At 42.3% G+C, this 18,890-nt stretch overlaps 1 protein-coding gene across 4 annotated transcripts in view; it reads left to right on the top strand.

Annotated features, from left to right (window-relative positions):
- ELOVL5 (ELOVL fatty acid elongase 5) overlaps positions 1 to 18,890 on the top strand; it is a 79,523-nt gene that overhangs the window by 49,206 nt on the left and 11,427 nt on the right. For 3 of the 4 annotated variants that reach the window (XM_045573340.1, XM_036413647.2, XM_036413650.2), the window contains 2 exons: positions 3,359 to 3,424; positions 6,685 to 6,872. In XM_045573340.1, coding sequence (XP_045429296.1) covers positions 3,367 to 3,424; positions 6,685 to 6,872 — 246 coding nt within the window. In that variant the 5' untranslated portion in view covers positions 3,359 to 3,366. Of the gene's footprint in view, positions 1 to 2,099; positions 2,160 to 3,358; positions 3,425 to 6,684; positions 6,873 to 18,890 lie in introns of those variants that run through there. The other variant, XM_045573341.1, reaches the window with a different exon arrangement.

Below are 18,890 nucleotides of genomic sequence, written 5' to 3' on the forward strand. Positions count from 1 at the left end.
TGGCAGCCTGCTGCTGGGTTCAGTACACTTGGACTGAAATTTCGCCGTATGTTTCATCAAGCTGTTTTTCTGTGGCCGTGATGTTAGCCTAGTTTCTCAAGTTCAGCTTCGTCCTGGGCATTGTCCTGGTAATGACAGGGCATTTGTACCACTTTCTTTCCTTTTTCTTAAGTCTACTCATGTTTTTCCCTCCTCCCCAACTCCACACTACAGGTCTGTTTTTTATCATTTTTAAATATTTCTGTGCTCCTGTTTCCAGCTTTTCTGGAAACCTTGTATGGAAACCAAAACTGGTCACACTCTCTGAAAGGCCTCTTAGTTAAAAATCATTATGATCCCCGGATGGGTATACCGCTTACTGGTGGGCCTACTACTAGATTTGAAATGTTTTGGAAGGCGGCAAGTCTGTCCCTTGTCAGGGATCTTCCGGTGCTAGATCCCAGGATACTGTTACGTAAACCTTATTTTTACAGCATGGTATCAAACATGTATATGCATCATTCTAACAGCTGCTCTTTAGCAAACTGGATCTTGTGTTTGGCTCACAGCATCTTGCACGTCTGGTTTGTTTGAGGTCTCCAGGAACGCTCCTTTCTGTTTCTTCCGGTTTGGCAATCATGTACACCTTAGGTGTTTGGTATGTGTGCATCTAATTTGCATGCTCATTTTAGCCCCGTCTTTCCTGTTTAGAGAATGTTTTCCGAGGTATTAGCATGCCTCCACCTCTGTTGCTGTACCCCTGGGGGTGATAGGACTTGAAGTGGACATTGTGGGTTATCACAAGAACTGGGGCTTGCTGGTGGCATTTCATGGACAGGCCAGGGACAGAGTGCCAGCAGTGCCACAGAGTTGAGCCTGTGGCAAACACAGTAAGAAGCCTTTATGGTGGGCTTCCTGCACGCCAGGCACTGCCCTAAGGGCACTATTTGACCTTCTTAACCTTAAGAGGCATTAGGTGTTTCTCCCATTTTATAGTTAGGAGGTTAAATAACGTGTCCAATCCCCAGTAGGGGGTGTGCAAGAGGCAGCTGATCAATGATTCTCTCTCATCGATGTTTCTAACTCTCTGTCCCTCTCAATTCCTCTCTGTGTTAAATCAATAAAATACATTTTTAAATAACGTGTCCAAAGTCACATTGCTAGTAAGTGGAAAAATAAGTTTCAAACCCAGATTGTCTGATGAGAGGGCAGCACTGAACCACTTCATCACCTGCAGCCTGGTTAGTATGCCTGCTCTCAGCTCCTTCACGCTGAGTACCAATAAGCGGTATACCCATCCAGTCATAGCAGGGTCTAGATTTGAAATGTCTTGGAAGGCGGCAAGTCTGTCCCTGATAGACAGTTTGTCCATCAGCAGTTAGTTTCCCAATAGTTGTGGTGTTTATGACCTTGTTCCTCCTTGAGCAGTCTCTATTTGCTTTCGATTGAGGTGCAGGGGACTCTGTGCCTTCCATATGCAGGGCCTACTCCATCTCAGACGAAGCTAAATTGTGTGTCAGAGTGAGTTCAGTTGCACAAAAACATGATGGATGTCTTCCAAAATTTGCATTTTCTGGATGATTTTCAATAGATTATGAAAACATAGATACCGTTATCTTTTTTTTAATGGCAGTGTTGCTAGCAGCCTTTAATAGATCAAACATTTCTTATTTAAGCATGGAAACGTTTTTAAGAAAAATTCTGCTGAGGAAATGTGAAGTTTCACAGATTCTTCTTAAGATGCTCTAGAATTTTGTCCCTTGAAGAGGTTCAGTCTGGGGGAGGAATGTGACTCAAGGTAAGAATGGTCTTAGGGATGCAGTATGTTAAAGAGCAGTTTATTTTTTAAATGTCAGAAGTGACCTAGTGGCCTGGTGTATAACGGTTGAGGGACAAAGGTAGTATACCTAACTGCTGGCTCTGTGGTGGCTTGCTGGTTTCTAGCCATGGTCACCTCCCTGACCAGCACCCTGGTAGCTACTCTTGCAGTGTCCTTGTGGCTTCGCCTATCTCTTATCTCTTATCTCTTATCTCACCGCTGGGCTGGAGATAGCCCATTAGGAAACTTCACATCAGCCAAAGCACACAAAGCTCCAGTGTGCTGAGCCAGGAAGAGGGGTAGCATTAAATGATTAACAGCTGGGTTAGATAAAACTGGTGCTTGCCTTTGCTCTTGGAAGGTAAAATGTTTGTGGTTCTATCTGTAAGAGTCGTGGCCAGGAAAGTTGAAAATGTATGTCTCCTGTAGTTAATATAGAAAATCTAGACAATTTGTGTATAAAAAGTTGCTTAGCTGCCCTATAAATGTCAATCTTGAATAAGGGGGAAATGAAGGGAATTATGAAATCTTGGAAGATGGAGTTAGAGATGTAACTATTGATTTGATACTATCCTCAAGATGTTTTATTAAGTGAAAACAAGTAATATATACAGCAAGTCCTCGGATAAAATAATTTCGTTATAATGTTGATGAGATGCCATGAGAACGTAACTCTTGTTTTTGTCAATTAGCCTATGGTAAAAATTGGTTTCATTTTCCCATAGTTCATACTGAGGATGTTAAGTGAGGATTTACTGTATTTACTTCTCAGTATAACAGTATTTTTCTAAGTTTCTTTTTTTTTTTTCTGTGACACCCTCTCCCCCTTTAAGAATATATTTTACATCACAGCTGAGTACATCATACCTAGAAATATGCTACAATAACATTAAAAATTTAGCCCTAACTGGTTTGGCTCACGGATAGAGCATCAGCTTGCAGACTCAAGGGTCCCAGGTTCGATTACGGTCAAGGGCATGAACCTTGGTTGAGGGCACATATCCAGTGCAGGAGGCAGCTGATCGATGTTTCTCTCTCATTGATGGTTCTAGCTCTCTATCCCTCTCTCTTCTTCTCTGTAAAAAGACAATAAAAATATATTCTAAAGTAATAATAATAATAATAATAATAATAATAATAAAAGTAGCAAGCAGAGAAAATCACCTTTTCACTGTGGCATTCCTTCCTTTAATACAGCACTTCCTGTCTTTGTCCTCTTGACTCCACATTGTTCTTGCCTGGAAGGGAATCCCCTCCTGTCTGCCACCTTCCCCTCCAGTTTCACTCTTCTCCCCACTGAGATTTCAGCTTCACGGGGTGTTTTTATGGAACTGAGAGTTTAGTCCGGCACTTCTAAAGTGAATTCACGGGGTTGTGTCTTTTCATTTTCAAATTAGAACTAACACATAAGTTACCTTTATGAGTTTAAAAAAAAAAAACATTTTCACATAAGGAATTTAACCTTGTCTATAGCATATTCTTGGAAAATTTGTTCTTTTAGGAAATATACTACATTTTGAGTGGAGCTTAATCAATGTCTTTTTTCTTTTTTCTTAATAGGTTTTAAAATGGAACATTTTGATGCATCACTTAGTACCTATTTCAAGGCATTGCTAGGCCCCCGAGGTAAGGTGGTTTTTGGTTTTGCGTCCTTTCTTCTCCCTACCCTTCCCCCCTTCCTGGATACAGCCACTTGCAAATATTGTGTGATGATATTCTAGAAAACATTAGCATTTTCTATGATAAGACTAATGCCTTGTCCTGGGTAACGAGGGGCTTGGAGAATTCCTCTGATGGTTACTGAAATGGTGCCGCCTCCTGGGCTGGAGCAGAGACATAGCTCTTGTGACCCTCTGCTTGTTTTAGCAGGAGATCAAATTATGCTATCAGGCTTGTAGCCTGAAAATGCCAAGATTTCACCATTATCACCTGTATGTTTTCCTCAATTCTTATGAGTCTCCAGCTGAAACTGGCTTCCATAATGCACTATTGCACTAGGACAGTGTTTCGCAAACTTCTCTCATGATGAAATTCACCTGGTGGAATTGTTAAAATACAGATTCCTGAATCCCAACTAAGAAGTTCTAAACTAGAATTTTTGGGAACATATGTTCCCAAAAATTCTAGTTTAGAACTTCTTAGTTGGGATTCAGGAATCTGTCTAGTTAAGTATACAATTTTACCTATATGTTCCCAAAATTCTAGTTTAGCACTTCTTAGTTGGGATTCAGGAATCTGTCTAGTTAAGTATACAATTTTACCTATATGTTCCCAAAATTCTAGTTTAGCACTTCTAAGTTGGGATTCAGGAATCTGTATTTTAACAACTCCACCAGGTGATTCTCACCATTAGAGAAGTTTGGGAAACACTGCACTAGGAGTTTAAAACTCTTTCCCTTTGACGATTGTCAGGTTTTTTAATGCCCTGCCACATTGTGTCACATCAACAAGTAAATATATACACATGCACTCACATTTTACTGCACTCATATCTCTTCATCTTTTATTATCTCTTAGGAAGTAAATCAGCTCCTCGATTGCCTTCCTTTAATGTCATCAAAAATGTTTCTCAGTGTCTGATCTATAAAAAAGGAACTTTTTAGGTTCACATAAATAATTTACAGGGAAACTGCAGTTTTAAAACACAGAATAAAGCAGTTTATTCGTATGGCAGAGATGAAATCATGTTTGATGCCATTTGTGACAGTGTGAGGGTGTGGAGAGAGAGTCTAAGTTGGTGTAATCTCTCTGGAGGGTAGTTGTGTCTTCTATTGAAAATAAAATGTGCATGCCCTTTTACTCAGCTGTTTGACTCCTAAGAATTTATCCTACAACTAATCCTGATCAGTTATGCAAAGATGAACATCAGGATGCTCCTTATGGCATTGCTTGTCAAAACTGAGGTAACCTAGATGCCCATTCATAGGGGACGGGTTAAATACATTTGTGTACAGCCCCACGGAAAAGAATGAGTTAGATCCCCCTGTATGTTGTGTTGGGACGATGCCCCACTTCAGCGTTACGGGACCCCAAAATTCCATTTTCACTAGCTGAAATGATAATAAAACTTACTAGCTTGCATTATAAGATCATCAACTCCTGAGTATTTCAGGGGCTGAGTTCTGTTAAGTAATCCCTGTTCTTGTCATTTTCTATTTTGCATTCTCAGTACAGCAGCAGCTCTATCCTCAGCTCAGGTCCCCCACCCGTCGTGGTGGGATGGCACAGAGGAGTCAGAAATCTCATCCGCATGGGTTTACAAACAAGGAATCCCTTCCTTGAGCCCCTCACTAGCTGTCATCTTCTCAAAGCTCAGTGGCCATCTTCGCTTCACATGCCCATGTCTGTACCAGTCACCAGAGAGTGGGTGAGGATAACCATGATTAGCCAGGTCCCAGCCGCCCGGGAAGTACAGGCTCTGAGGAAGGAGGTTGGATACTTGCTAATATAAAACGATGAAGATCTGTTATAACACTTAAAAAGCAAGGTGCAGACAGAGCTTTAAGTACTGTAAAAGGAAATGGGAGGTTTCTGTGTGTGCGCTTATTGTGTTTGTGATACATAACGCACACGCAAACATCTGATGTTAGTTGCTAAGTGGGAACTTGTTTTCTCAGAATTGGCAGCTGAAAACAAAGGTGTTAAGAATCCCCTTGCTGGGCTCACTGGGGCCGGCCATTTCCCTTCTACCACACTAGCCCAACTCTAGTGGGAGAGGGTAGAGGAGAAAAGCCAGGAAACCTGGGGGAGAACTTAAGGTATCTACAGGAAAGCAGACTGACAGTAGGTCCTCCCAATACACACAGGCTTGTCCTATGGGGTCAAGGGAAAAGCACTGGAGAGAAGAGCAAGGTGGTGTTGCCAGGAGGTCAGAGAAGGAGCTGAGGCTGTCCCTTTCAGCTGCTGTGACTCAGAAAACCCAGGATGTGAAACCTGCGTGTGCTTCTGAGCTCCAGAGAAGGGAGCCTTGGAGAAGCCACCAGATTTGGGGGCTCTCCAGGGCAGGATACCAAGGGGAACAGGCTGCAGAGGTGGCTTTCTGGGAGTCGGCCAGAAGAGGAAATTGAATCTTGCAGCAGACATATAACACCTAGGGGATGTGGCTTCCAGGGAGTTGACTCCCACCCCAGGAAAAGGTGGTCACCTTGCTGCTGGCAGCTACTTAGAACTAATTTTCTTTTCTTCCTCATTCCTGCCTAGGAAAGGGGGTGGGAGCGAGGGAGTTCTCTCCTAGACCTACTAGCTCCCTGGAAACCATGTAGGTCTTCTTAAGCCTCTACTCTTCACATGGTTCCTTAATACCTCTTAAATAGTCACTTACTGGTCATTGCTGCTTCACCCTCACTTTAAAAAAAACCATCCTGCCCTGTGCTGGTGACCGTTGCGCTCCCAGCAGATGCTGCCTGTCGAATCAGTGACTGTCATTAAGCTGGCTAAGTGGCACGCTGCCTCTGAGTCTGCATGCTGGGAGGGCTTGCTGACTCTTGGCTGAGAAGGAGGACTTCGGAGTTCAAAGACTGCCTTGTCTAGGGTTTCATTACCCCATGCATAATTTAACAAACCAGGTTGATAAATCCAGTTAATGGGCAATTTAGCTTTCTCTCTTTTCTTCTTAAGGTGTTTTGGAAAGGATTTTTTAAATTATCATTTTACTTAGCAAAAATCATGAGTAACATACACATTGTCGTTCAGAACATGTACCAGGGAGCTTCATCTTGGATGACACAGACTGAAAACCCAACGCTTCCTCTTGTTGCTCCGTTGGTAATAGGAACATTCATATTAGGGAGCTATTATAAAGTTGTGGTTAGAGAAAAAAAAATTTTTTTTTTTGATATTTGAAAAATGTGGTGATCACTTACTATTGTACCTTTATTATTTTTCAGATACCAGAGTAAAAGGATGGTTTCTTCTGGACAATTATATACCTACTTTCATCTGCTCCACCATATACTTACTAATTGTGTGGCTGGGCCCCAAATACATGAAGAACAGGCAGCCGCTCGCTTGCCGAAAAATTTTAGTGGTGTATAACCTTGGGCTCACCTTGCTGTCTCTCTATATGTTCTGTGAGGTAGGTCTGAGGTTACCACGGGCTTCCTCTAGCTTAACTCTGCTCATATTGCTATCCTGAATTATGCTCCTAAATGAAGAAGGTGGTAGGGGACCTGGGAGAGCAAGTTCATTAGTACACTTTGAGTATGTTTGAAATTGATATTTCAAATGCCAGCATTGTTTGCCCTCTGGAATATGTGAAATAGAAGCCTTTGCTATTGATTCTCATGTTTCCTATTATATTTAGAAGTAAAATAAATATTTCAGAACTACTCTTATGTGAGCAGAATACAGAGTGGAAAATGAACAGAACGTGAAAAACAGATCTGTGAGCATTTTATTATAAGTATTTAATAGATGGTTCTTGTTTGGGGGTGGGGAGGAAGGAAGTGGGTGTTACCAGCGTTTGGTTGTGTTTGTGGTAAGTCAGCCTCCACCCCGATCTGATAACTGTAAACAGGCTTGAGATTTGACAAGTTATTTTTTAAAAGCTAAGAAGAGTGGATAGGAGATCTGTGTTAAGGTTTGAATGGTCTGCATATATTCAGACCTAATTATTTCTTCTATATAACTGGAATGTTGGAGACCACATTGATGATCTCAAAGTCAAATGTAGCTTAAATAAAAATGAAAGACAAACCAGAATCGATACTATGTCCTTCCTATTTTGCAAGGTATAGCGATACAGCCTTTAAAAGCTGGGGAAGGATGGGGGGAGGGGGGAAGGGCTGCCCTCCAGTGGTAAGCACAATAGCCCAATTTTAGGGGAAGGACTACACCTTTCAGGCTTACAACACAGAACTACTACATCTGTGGGGTGGGAATTTAAGCCATACATAAAACAGACACTTTTAAACAGTCCTGTCCATATTTTTGACCTTTTATTATGACTTTAATTCTCCAAGGAGTAGTGAATAAAATAAAGGGGGAAAGGAAGGGAGTGCTGAATACAAATCTTAGAATTAGTGTTTAGAGAAAGAATAAATTTGGGGTCAGCCTCAGGCCGTGATGTCTCCCTGTCTGCGTGTGGCTGGCTGTGTATGAGAATGGATATGGGTGTATAAGCTATTGGGAAACATTGCATTTGATCATCAAAGGTTTTGTAGCTGTGGGAGGTCTGTGTCTTGTTCTCCCACACGTATTTCATAAGCCATGGTAACGATTTTGTGACTAGAACGCTAGTTGCTACTATCATTACTTTTATGCTGGAGACTCTGTCAGATGCGTGCAACTCCTCGTTTGCTTTGTTTCTGTCCTGTTCTAGAACAGAGGCAGTTTAATTCGCCTGCAAGGTGGAGATAGTAGGCCTGGAGGCAGGGCCAATGCGCAGGAGGGACTCCAGGCCCCAGCACCGCACATCTCTGGGTCCCAGGGACACAACCGCAGCCAGCTGGCAGGCTTTTTAGGCTGAACCGTTTACTTCCTCATAATTGATAGATGCATAAGCTATTTCATTAAGAAAGCTCTCACTGGGTTTCTTACTACATACAGCAATCGTCTAGAGAAAATAAATATGTAAGATTATTAAGTCTTATAGAACATAAGCACCTGGTGCCTTGAATGTTTCTCTGACCCTACGATAGAGCAGTAGCTTCATCGTGTAACCTCTCTTAATCAGGTCACTTCTTGATGAGGGGGGGTGGGGAAGTGCTGCATAAATTGCTGCTTTGTATACATGAGTGAAGCATTATAATAAGTATAGATTTTCTTCTGACAGCTTCATGAGCACAATAGAAGGCATTGAGTGGTGCCTGTGCATTGACTATGGAGGTTTAAGAAGTATACAGAGACGGAATATAACAATTTAACTCACAATTTAAAATACATAGAGAAGCAATAATTTCTTAAATCAAATTAAGATTATAAACTGTACCCAGATCAGATATGCCTTAGTTTGAAATCAGCCCTGGTACTCCAACGTAAACGATAGTTACACTTGGCTTTTTCCCCCCTCTGTACTAACATAAACTCATCAGAAATACTATAACATATCGTTTGTCAGGTTTTTTCACTTCATTTTCGCTATGGTTTTTCCTTTTGTGCTTAGTACTTATATTCTAGGGACTACTAAAGCAGGAGGGCAGCCAGGGAGCTGTAAAACAGAATAAGCTGGTCGTGGAGCCCAGCGGGCCCTGGTTTCAGAGAAGTATCTCAAGAGTTAGAGTCATTTGCCTGTGGCCACACAATTGACATGGTCATGATTGTTAATCTTGACCCTCTTGCTTATCTACATATTTGGGTCTGTAAAGAATTTAAAAAATAAATGTTTAGTCATTGATATTTTTGTTTATTTAATCCTGTGGCGTAAACTCACAGCTGCTTTTGCAAGTTCTAGGTTAAGACAAAAAGGATTGTCACTAAAGCAGACCAGGAGAAATCTTGAAAGAAAAGAGATAAAAAGGAAATGGTGGGTAATCACAGAAACTGTAAAATTTCTAGAACAAGGTAAATACATAACAGTTTTAAAATCGAGTAACTGAGTTTAAAATGTAGAAAGGAGACTTGTTTATAGTTTATGCATTTGTTAGGAAGAAAATTAAAAAGAGAATTGTGGCATTACTTTTACTTATCTCATTAATTTAGTGCTTATTTCCAGGAAAAAGGTCATAGATCCCTGATTAGAAGTATATTTGAACAGCGAGATGTTTTAGATTGAAAGTATAGGAGTTTATAGCAAGACTTTTAGCTTTTACTTGTTAAATTAGGGGTTGTCTAAGATGCAATCAATAATGATCTTATTTCTTATTCAGAAATAAAAATTGAAGTTATAAAAAAAAAACCAACAACTTAGTTTGCGTTAACTCAGCTTTGTAAAAGTTCCCCCGTAGCAAACATAAAAACCTTGTGTTCCTTTCTATTCTCAGAGAGTCAGGGCATATTTCATGTGAATAAAATATGTGTTTGTTTGTTTAACTATCTACTTGTCTTTCCCCTTGTCCCAAACTCTGATTGGGAATCCCCACCTACCCAGTAGGGAACTGTGGCTTTTCCAAATTACGAGGCAGCACTTGCATTTCCCGTGGCCCACCCAGCAAGCTGTCTGAGATACTTCTGACTCCTTTGTGCACACATATCAAGCATGAGGTTCCCACTTAGGCATCCGCTCTATCCTGATGTGGAACCATTTTGGTGTGTCTGCTGTCTTCTCTTTGCCACGTCCTCACCACTAAGCAGAGGGAAACTCAGTGCTTGATTTGTTACAGTCCAAGAGGGACCGTCCCTGTTCAGCCTGCTCCCTGCACTGATCCTGGGACTCTTCCATAGCTGTGGGGGTTAGTATTGCCCAGCCCACATGACTTTGAACCGAGAGAACTGCCTGCTAACCTCTCCTTAGGAGGAACCACTGAGCTTTCGCAACCTGTCCATTATGCCCAGCTCTACTCGACTGCCCCTGCCCCTTCCAACACCGGCCTCTTTAATTCTTTGGTCCCTACCCCTTAAAAACCCCCTCCTCCTTTCTGACCTAGGCCCATCTCAGTTTGACAGCCCTATCTCATTTTTGAGAACTCGATTCATTTTTGAGAATGATTCAAGGATCATTTCCTCTGTGAAGCTGTGAGGGGACTTGGCTACAGGCATGATTTTTCAACGTAGTTTGCTTTCCCATTCCCAAGGAATGTGACACACATTTTTCCATTAAAAGGCTGTGGTGGGTGTGCCCATTAGAGTCCTCTCACACAGATCACAGGCTTGCAGGATGACCGTCCTGACAATGTTTATTCCACATCTTTTCTTCCTTCGTTGGTATGGTCCACCTACTGTGTCCTAAGCATTAGGATAGAGCAGTGGTCAGCACACTCATTAGTCAATAGACCGGCGAACCGAGGCTCACGAGCCGCAGTTTGCCAACCACAGGGATAGAAGAAAGCAAATGCCAGAACCACAGTTTACTTTATCTAACAAAGACAAATCACAGATTACAAAAAGATTATTTTTTTAGTATTTATATGTGTTTATTCCCTTGCAGTTAGAAGTGTTTGTTGTGAGAATTCTCTGACACACACACATTCAGGCTTTTAAAGTGTAATTTTAAAACAGTGATTGACAGCTATGCATTTAGATTGGCACAGATCCAAAACTTATTCTTTCTTTCTCTTTGTAATTTTCACATTAATTTGTAATTTTGGAACTACTTTAAAATATGGAAAATAAAATCACATAAATGATAATCTATGCACTTAACAAATATTAACATTTTCTTATTGGTTTGAATTTTTTGTCTGTAAAAGAAAACATTACAAAATGCATTTATCTTTCTTCTAAAGTTCATATGTTTCTTCTCTGGGTATATTTTTATGCTTTTTCTATATATGTATGTATACATGACAATATATAGTATATTCTGAGATAGTTTTTTTAATTTATATAAATGGTATATTGTTTATATTCTTTTTCAAATAACTTTTTTCATTTGACATATTTTGAGATCAATCCATGTTGAATTTTAAGGTTTATATTTTTGGTTTAACTTCTCTGTTATTTCAGTGTTAGAATTTCTTATACCATTTTATCTGATTTTTTTTTTTTAATGGACATAAGGTTTCCAATTAAAAGATATGTTGAATATCCTTGGATATGTCTCCTTGTGCAAATGTGATTGTTTTGTTTTGTTTTTACCAGATACTCATATGGGAGTTTAATGACCCATTCTGTCAGTATCTTGACTTAGTGGGGAAATTTAGTCCATTTTCATGTAGCATATAAATTATTTGGAATAATTTCTGTCTTTTGTGTGTGTGCGTACATATTTTCTTTGTTCCTTTTTTGGTTTGCTTCCTTTTGAATTTTATATATTTTTTATTTTACTGATTTAAAAGTTATTCATCTAATCCTATTAGTTACCCATATTTTTTTAATTTTTGTTAACCCTCACCAAGAATGTTTCTTCCATTGATTTATGGTTTTTTTGTTTTGTTTTGTTTTGTTTTGCTTTTGTTTGTTTGTTTGAGAGAGAGAGTGTAAGGAAAATGGAGGAGGGGGCGCGAGTAGACACTGATCAGTTGCCTCCTGCATGCACTCCAACTGGGGCTGGGAATCAAATCTACAGCCCAGATACGTGCCCATGGCCGGGAATGGAACCTGCGATCCTTTGGTATGTGGGCCAGTGCTCTAACCATTGCGTAACACTGTTCCGGCCTTAACATGCATTCTTAAATTAATAAAGTCTAAAGTGATTTTATTTTCCTAAATAATACTAGAAGCTTAGAAAAGTTCATCTCTGATTCCCCATCCTCCATGTTATCGTTAGCAAGTGTTTAGTTTGACCTTTTCCTAAGGTCCTAACCAACCATCATCATCACAATCAATGCTTACTGATTTTTTTCCCTCTGACTATTGATCTGTGAAGTCCATTCTTTACTTTGAGGTTCAGTTTCCTTTTGAAGTATTTCTTTTTTTGTAAAGGATACATTCTATGAGTTTCTAATTGACATCATTTTGTTTGTATTTATGCTTTGTATTTATGTGTTTAGCAGGGTGTAGAATTCTAAATCATTTTTCCTGAGCACTTTCCAGAGAATTATGCTGCAGTCTCATTTTTGTACATTTGTAGGTCATCTTTTTCTTTCCAGGTATTTTAAAATTGCATTTAAAAGTAAAATAGTGTGCTTAATCACCTATTTTTATTTACCTCATTCGGGGCTGTGTGCCTGAAGTCTGAGATTGTGTTTCATTAATTTGGGAAAGTACTCAGCATCTTCTCCTTAGCCACCTTTCTCCCTTCGTCTCCAGTGCCTCCTCCAGCTCCACGTGTGGGACTCAGACTCCACATGCCCTCTCTTTTGTGTTTTTTTGTAGCTTTCTATCTCTCTTCTGCATTCTTCTAATTTACTCATGCTTTCAATTGTCTAATCTGTTATTTCATTCATCTTTAGTTTCAATGACTATATTTTCTTTCTAAAAGTTCATTTCTCATTCTTTTTTCATTCTATAACATGAAACATTGTTTTTCTACATGATAGAGATGTAAGACAGTGACCTCCAAACTGAACCATTGCTATATTGCTTTTAAAAATACTCTTTAAAAAAGTTTCTTTCAGCTATGTTTGTGATGCCATGCCTCTGGTAATAAATATTAAATCGACATTAAATTTCTTTACCATTTAAAATGGTTTGTTGGGCATTCTGTTAAGCATCTCAAACTAGCAATTGCTGGGGTCATCTCAGGTAAATGTGTCCTCCGAAATAAAAGAAAGATTTTGAAAGGACTAACTTCCTCTTTACAGAATAATTTTTTTGGGGGAAAACATCACCTTGTAATTAGGCATCAATGCCGTTGGTGTTTTTTGGTGATTCACATAGCATTTCTGTGTTTGTGTCAACAGTGGGGGAGTTGGTTTTGCTTTTGTTCCTTTTGCCGTCTTGCTAGGACCAGACTTCAGGGTTTTCTGAGATCCTTTTGAAGATTTCTGATGCTGCATTATTGGCAAGATGAAAGAAGCTGAGTGTGTGAGGGGCTGAGTGTTCTGCCTCTGCTTCCTAGCCTCTGTAATTGGGGATGCATGCTGGGAAAGGAGCTCCCCAGGCACCTGACAGGAGTTCCTCCCAGTGCCCAGGCTTTGAGCACCCGCGACAGAACCACAGAGCAGTTACTCTGGAAACATTACATTCTGAAGGGTCTTGTTTTTCTTTCCCTTCAGGCTTTCCTAAAATAGATACGTTATTGTGGGAAAATGACATTTGGAAAAACACTGAAGAAACCTTGCAAAATTGATTATTGAGTTTTATAAAAAAAAAATTAATTTTGTTTGCCAGAATCCTATGAAAAAGATGTTTATTATTCTGCTTTTTTCCCAAGTAAGAGAGGTACAGAAAAGTTGAAACATCTGGTGAGATGAATACTTCTGAGGCCTGAGCATTGCCTGAAATACTTCCTACTCGCAGTTCCCGTAACAGTTGAAATCTCTTGCTCAGAAAGAACCCTCCCGGGGAGTAGCAGAATCCACTGTGCTTGCCCCTTCTCGAGCCTGGGTCTGCCCTGAGGGAATGCCATACCCGCGGGGAGAATGGAAAGAAGGTTGTGGCCCCCACAGCTTTCTCCTCACCCCTCACCCCCAGGGGAACAGTCAGGAATGCCTTCCCGTAGAGAGCAGCTTAGGGTTGGTCCAAAGCCCATCCAGACTCCTCTAAACTGACCCTGCAAACCTGTGGTAACACAGCTGTGCGGCTGTTGTAACAGGAGCACATCACTCTGCAAACCCTCAGCCCTCAGAAGAAGCAATCCCAGCCTGCAAAGCCTGTCATTGGGCTGGAGGTCTCTCTTTATTTTTTTATTTTTTTAAATATATTTTATTGATTTTGTACAGAGAGGAAGGGGGAGAGATAGAGAGTTAGAAACATCGATGAGAGAGAGTCATCGATCAGTTGCCTCTTGCACACCCCCTACTGGGGATATGCCCGCAACCAAGGTACATGCCCTTGACCGGAATCGAACCCGGGTCCCTTCAGTCCCCAAGCCGACACTCTATCCATTGAGCTAAACCGGTCCCGGCTGGAGGTCTCTCTTTAAATTATTCAAAGGATGCTCTGGCTGAGGCTTCTGGCCACGGAAGGAGCAGTCCCACTTCAAACCTAGTCATGGGCTGTTGAGTGTTGAAAGCTATTTTGCTATCATTTGGTTAGACTCCTAGCAAAGACTTCTATAAAGCCTGCCTCAGACCAGGTGCTGGGCTGACTCATTTAATGTTCATCGCACTATTATTACCCCGTTTCTACAGAGAGAAAGCTCCCGGGTGGACCTGGGACCCAAACCATTGGGCAGCTCTGCCTCAAAAAGTTAAGTCTCCGCTTGAGGTTTTTCTCTCCCCAGCCACTACCACCCCCCATGCAATATAAAATAAGTGCTTCTTGCCGTGTATGTGGAAGCAACCTGCCTGAAACCACCTATCAGGAGGCCCGAGCAGGGAGGAAAGGACTGCCAGCAAAGAGGGCCAGGCCTGGAGTTCAGGGAGAGATGCCAGACATACCTGTTCCAGGTTGGGCTTGAAGACAAGCTGTTTCTTTGTGCTTTGTTCTAAAGAATTCTCCAGTATACAGAGCCTCTCCTTATGACTTAACCAAGACTATTCCATTCAGCTTTAACCCAGTGGTGTTCCTCGCCATAAGGGGAGTGACACACTTTTGGAGGTCACTGGTATAAAATTATCTTACTGAGCATCCTATGCTCTGGACATGAACAGTTTGAAATTCAAAACCACATCCTTTGTCCTGACCCTCTTCCATAGGCACTGCCGAGATTGGCCAGCTAAACCCTAGAGGGAATAGGTACATTTAATTTTTGGAGGAGCTGATGGTTAATTTTAAACCAAGCATCTGCTGAAGATAAAGATGCAGCTAAAGGTCTACTTTTCCACAGAATTGTTCATGGGTGGAGTAGCCACATTGTGTGCATGAAGGGTTCATATTCAGACAGAGAAAAGCAAGGGAGCTAGGAACCACTGTGTGACGTTGCATCTGGGCTGAGAATCAGGATTCCTGGGTGCTGGTCCCAGCAGTGCTTCCATGAAGCTGTCTAACTTCAGGCCACCCCTTTCTTGCCTCCGTTTCCTTATAAAAACATCAGCTTCTACTAGGTCTAAAAATATACACTTGGAAGTTCGCATAGAAACCAGTTGTCAACCCCACACACATGGTGGTATTGCTTAGGAATGTCCCTTGATACATTTGAATTCCAGTGTGAATTGTCTCGTTGCCTCTTGTTGCATTTCTGTGTAGGGCACATGTGTCAAACACAAGGCCCGCGGGCCAAATCCGTCCTGCCAGGCCTTGCAATGTGGCCCGCACCGAGCTGTCATCACTGCACTCTGCTGCGTTTCCATCACAATGACAGTTTATGACTATTCAGTAAACCATTCGGCCCGCGATTTAGGCTGGATTTTAGATTTTGGCCCCTTCTCTGATTGAGTTCGACACCCCTAATGTAGGGGATAATCCCCACACAGCTCACCAAGCCTTATCACCTAAGGAGTTATCTTGCTGCTCTGACATTTTGGGGTGTTGTAGGGAATGACTGATAAGGGCCACCCAGGATGACATTTTCCTGCTGATTTTTTAAGTGTCTCAAATGACCTTGTTCCTGGAGCTGCTTTGGTAGCATTCCGGAAGGTACCATAGAAATGGATATCTATCATGCTAAAGGTTATACCTCCTTTGTGGTTAAATATGGTGTCCGTTGACAAAAGTCAACTCTCAGCAGTAGAAATGACTCACTCCATGAACTGCGTCATCCCAGACCCAGCTGTGGTACCCGCCTAACTCCTTTAATTGACAAGGTGCCTGAAACCACCTTTGGTTACCGAGTGTTTCTCACAAAGAGAAGAAAGCTTCTCGCCGGGCGTTAATCATAGCTCTCCGCATGCTTGTGGCCTGATTCATGCTTGCTTTATTTACTCCGAGGAAGGAGAGAGCACATGTGGTTTGTTTGATGCTGTGTATCTCAGTTACCTGGGAGAAGCCAGGGAGAGTGGGGTGCTCCCCCAGAGTGGTCAGCGGTGTCCAGGGACCTGGGCAGGTAGTGGGAGCTGCTCCTTGTGGCCTCTTCCATGGGAGCACGGTTCTGCCCTCTCTGAGCTGATGTGCAGAAGCCTCACCTTTGTGCAGTCTCCTGGCCCTCTCCCCCCTGCGGTGAATTTCCAGGGACCCACCAAGGCAGCTCTTTGGAAAGAAGCCTGGCCTGGGCCCTGGAGGGAAAGAGTGGCCGAGGGATGAGATGTTGTCTGGAGATGCTCTCAGGGCTGGAGGGAAGGCCAGCTCTTTGCTTGGGAAAGCCTCTGGGGTCTGTTACTCACAGTCATGAGTCACCACTGGGTCTTAAAGCCCTGAACTGTGTGGTTTTCTTCTGACGGGAATGGGGGGAGAGGACCCTATACCGGCCACTTTATGGAGGATGTTCTGAGACTCTTAGATGAGTAAAATTTAACTCAGGGGTTGGTCCTCGGGTGTTGCTATTCTAACCCTTCTGAAGCCACAGATACTTAAGAATTGAACTTTCCACTGGTCTTCATCTTGTGAACAGAATTCAGAAATTTGTCACGTTCAGACCTCATTGAGACACTTTCTTGTATTCCAGTTCCTCCATTTGCAAAGCAAAAACAGCACCTTTTTTTTTTTTTCCTCCTATAAATTAAACATGAGACCTGGATCTGGGGGACAAGAGCAGCACCTGGAGCTGCTGCCAGTAGGTCCGCTAATACTTGTTGGGCACCTCTGTGTACAGTGCCCGCGCTGCACTGGCTTCCATGGAGGCTGGAGCCACAGGCCCTGCTGAGCTCTTGCGCAGCTGCTTCAAACAGACCCATGAACTAGAGCTTAAAAGGGAGCATGTGAGCAAGTAAGCACGAGTCACGCAGAGTGAGCTTGGAGGAAGAATGGACAGCAGCCTGAAGGGCTGAAGGGAGTAGTCAGGAAGCAAATAGTTTTAACTGAACTTTGACGGGTAGAAAGGATTTTGAGAGCTACAGATGGGGTTCGTGGTTGCAGAGCATCCCAGCTGAAAGGAAGAAAGGAAAGGTCACCCTACCCGGTTTGGCTCAGTGGATAGTGTCGGCGGCCTGCGGACTCAAAGGTCCCAGGTTCGATTCCGGTCAAGGGCATGTACCTTGGTTCCAGGCACATCCCCAGTGGGTAGTGTGCAGGAGGCAGCTGATCAATATCTCTCTCTCATCAATGTTTCTAACTTTCTATCCCTCTCCCTTCCTCTCTGTAAAAAATCAATATATATATATATATATATATATATATATATATATATATATATATATTTTTTTTTTTTTTTTTTTTTTTTTTTTTTTTTTTTTTTTTTTTAAGAAAGAAAGGAAAGGTCGTTGCTTACATTGATTGTGCTTACCCTGCATTCCAGGTGGGATAAGAGAAGCATTGCTCACTCTATCCCCTTAACTTCTCAGCCTTAAGAGGCGGGACTATTATTTTTATCCTCTTTGAACAGTGAGGAAACTGAGGCCCAAAGAGATTAAAAGATCTTCCCAAGCTAAACGGAGTAGCTCAGCGAGAAGTTAGCCTTGTTCTGGCTAGTGCCCACACCTGCGCTCTTCCCCTTGGTCCAGTGCAATGGCTAAGGAGAGGCAGGCTTGGAGGAGGGAGGTGGGTCCGGCCTGCTGTTGGCCAGGGAGAAGGATTAACGTGGAGGATCACTGTGGAAGAACATGTATTTCTGAACACTGTGCCTAGGATTTAGGGTTTCATTCTGAAGTCCGTGGTGAGTCACCAGTGGGTTATGAGACAGAATTCTCTGGTTTGAGGGCAGCAGTGATCGGTCCAGGGAGTGTTGCAGTGAAGCCTGGTGGAATGCCTGCAGGAGCCTCTGAGGTAGATGCGAGGTGTGCTCGGCAGTGAGGTGGCCGGTGAGAAGCTTCTGGTTTGTGTACTTGCGTTATGCTCGGTTCACCACCCAAGACCAAAGTTTGAGTTCTTTAGCCTTCAACAGGTGTTTTAGGCAGATTTGTTGTCATTTATGAGGGGAGCAAATAGGATTTTAGGTTAATTAGCTTAGAGTTGAGGCAGCCCCACCTGGATTCCTTGTGAAAGACATTTTAAAAGAAGGCATGTGACAGAGAGTACCTTCTGCTCGAGTTAACAGACCCCTCAAATGACGTGTGTCCACACTTGAGGTTGGGATGTCAGTGGGATTATAGGGAATAAGTTAAGGTAGAAGAGGCAGTAGGAGAGAGACATAGAAAAAGGGAGGCCTTGGAGATAGGTTCAGGGAGTAAGCCTGGATGAGGTGCTGCTGCCCACTGCTCTCCTGACTCAAGTCTCATGATGTACCTTCGAGTCTAGGAGAAAAAGAACAGAGATATGAGGGTCCTGCAAATGGCTGCCACTTTTCTCAGATTTGCAGGGGAGGCCTAGCTGCAAATCAAGGCTGGCTGCTGCTAGTGCTGGGCCTGTGGCCACTTAGCAAGAGGTCCTGGACACACCAAGGCCAGATACTTGTTTGAGAGATTTTAGGAAAGTCTGAAGCATGAGCCGACACAGGCCATTTGTATGGAAAAGCCACTGAAAACAGCTTGGGTGGGTGGGG

The sequence above is a fragment of the Pipistrellus kuhlii genome, unplaced genomic scaffold (assembly GCF_014108245.1).
Source record: "Pipistrellus kuhlii isolate mPipKuh1 unplaced genomic scaffold, mPipKuh1.p scaffold_m20_p_5, whole genome shotgun sequence".
Taxonomy (NCBI): Eukaryota; Metazoa; Chordata; class Mammalia; order Chiroptera; family Vespertilionidae; genus Pipistrellus; species Pipistrellus kuhlii.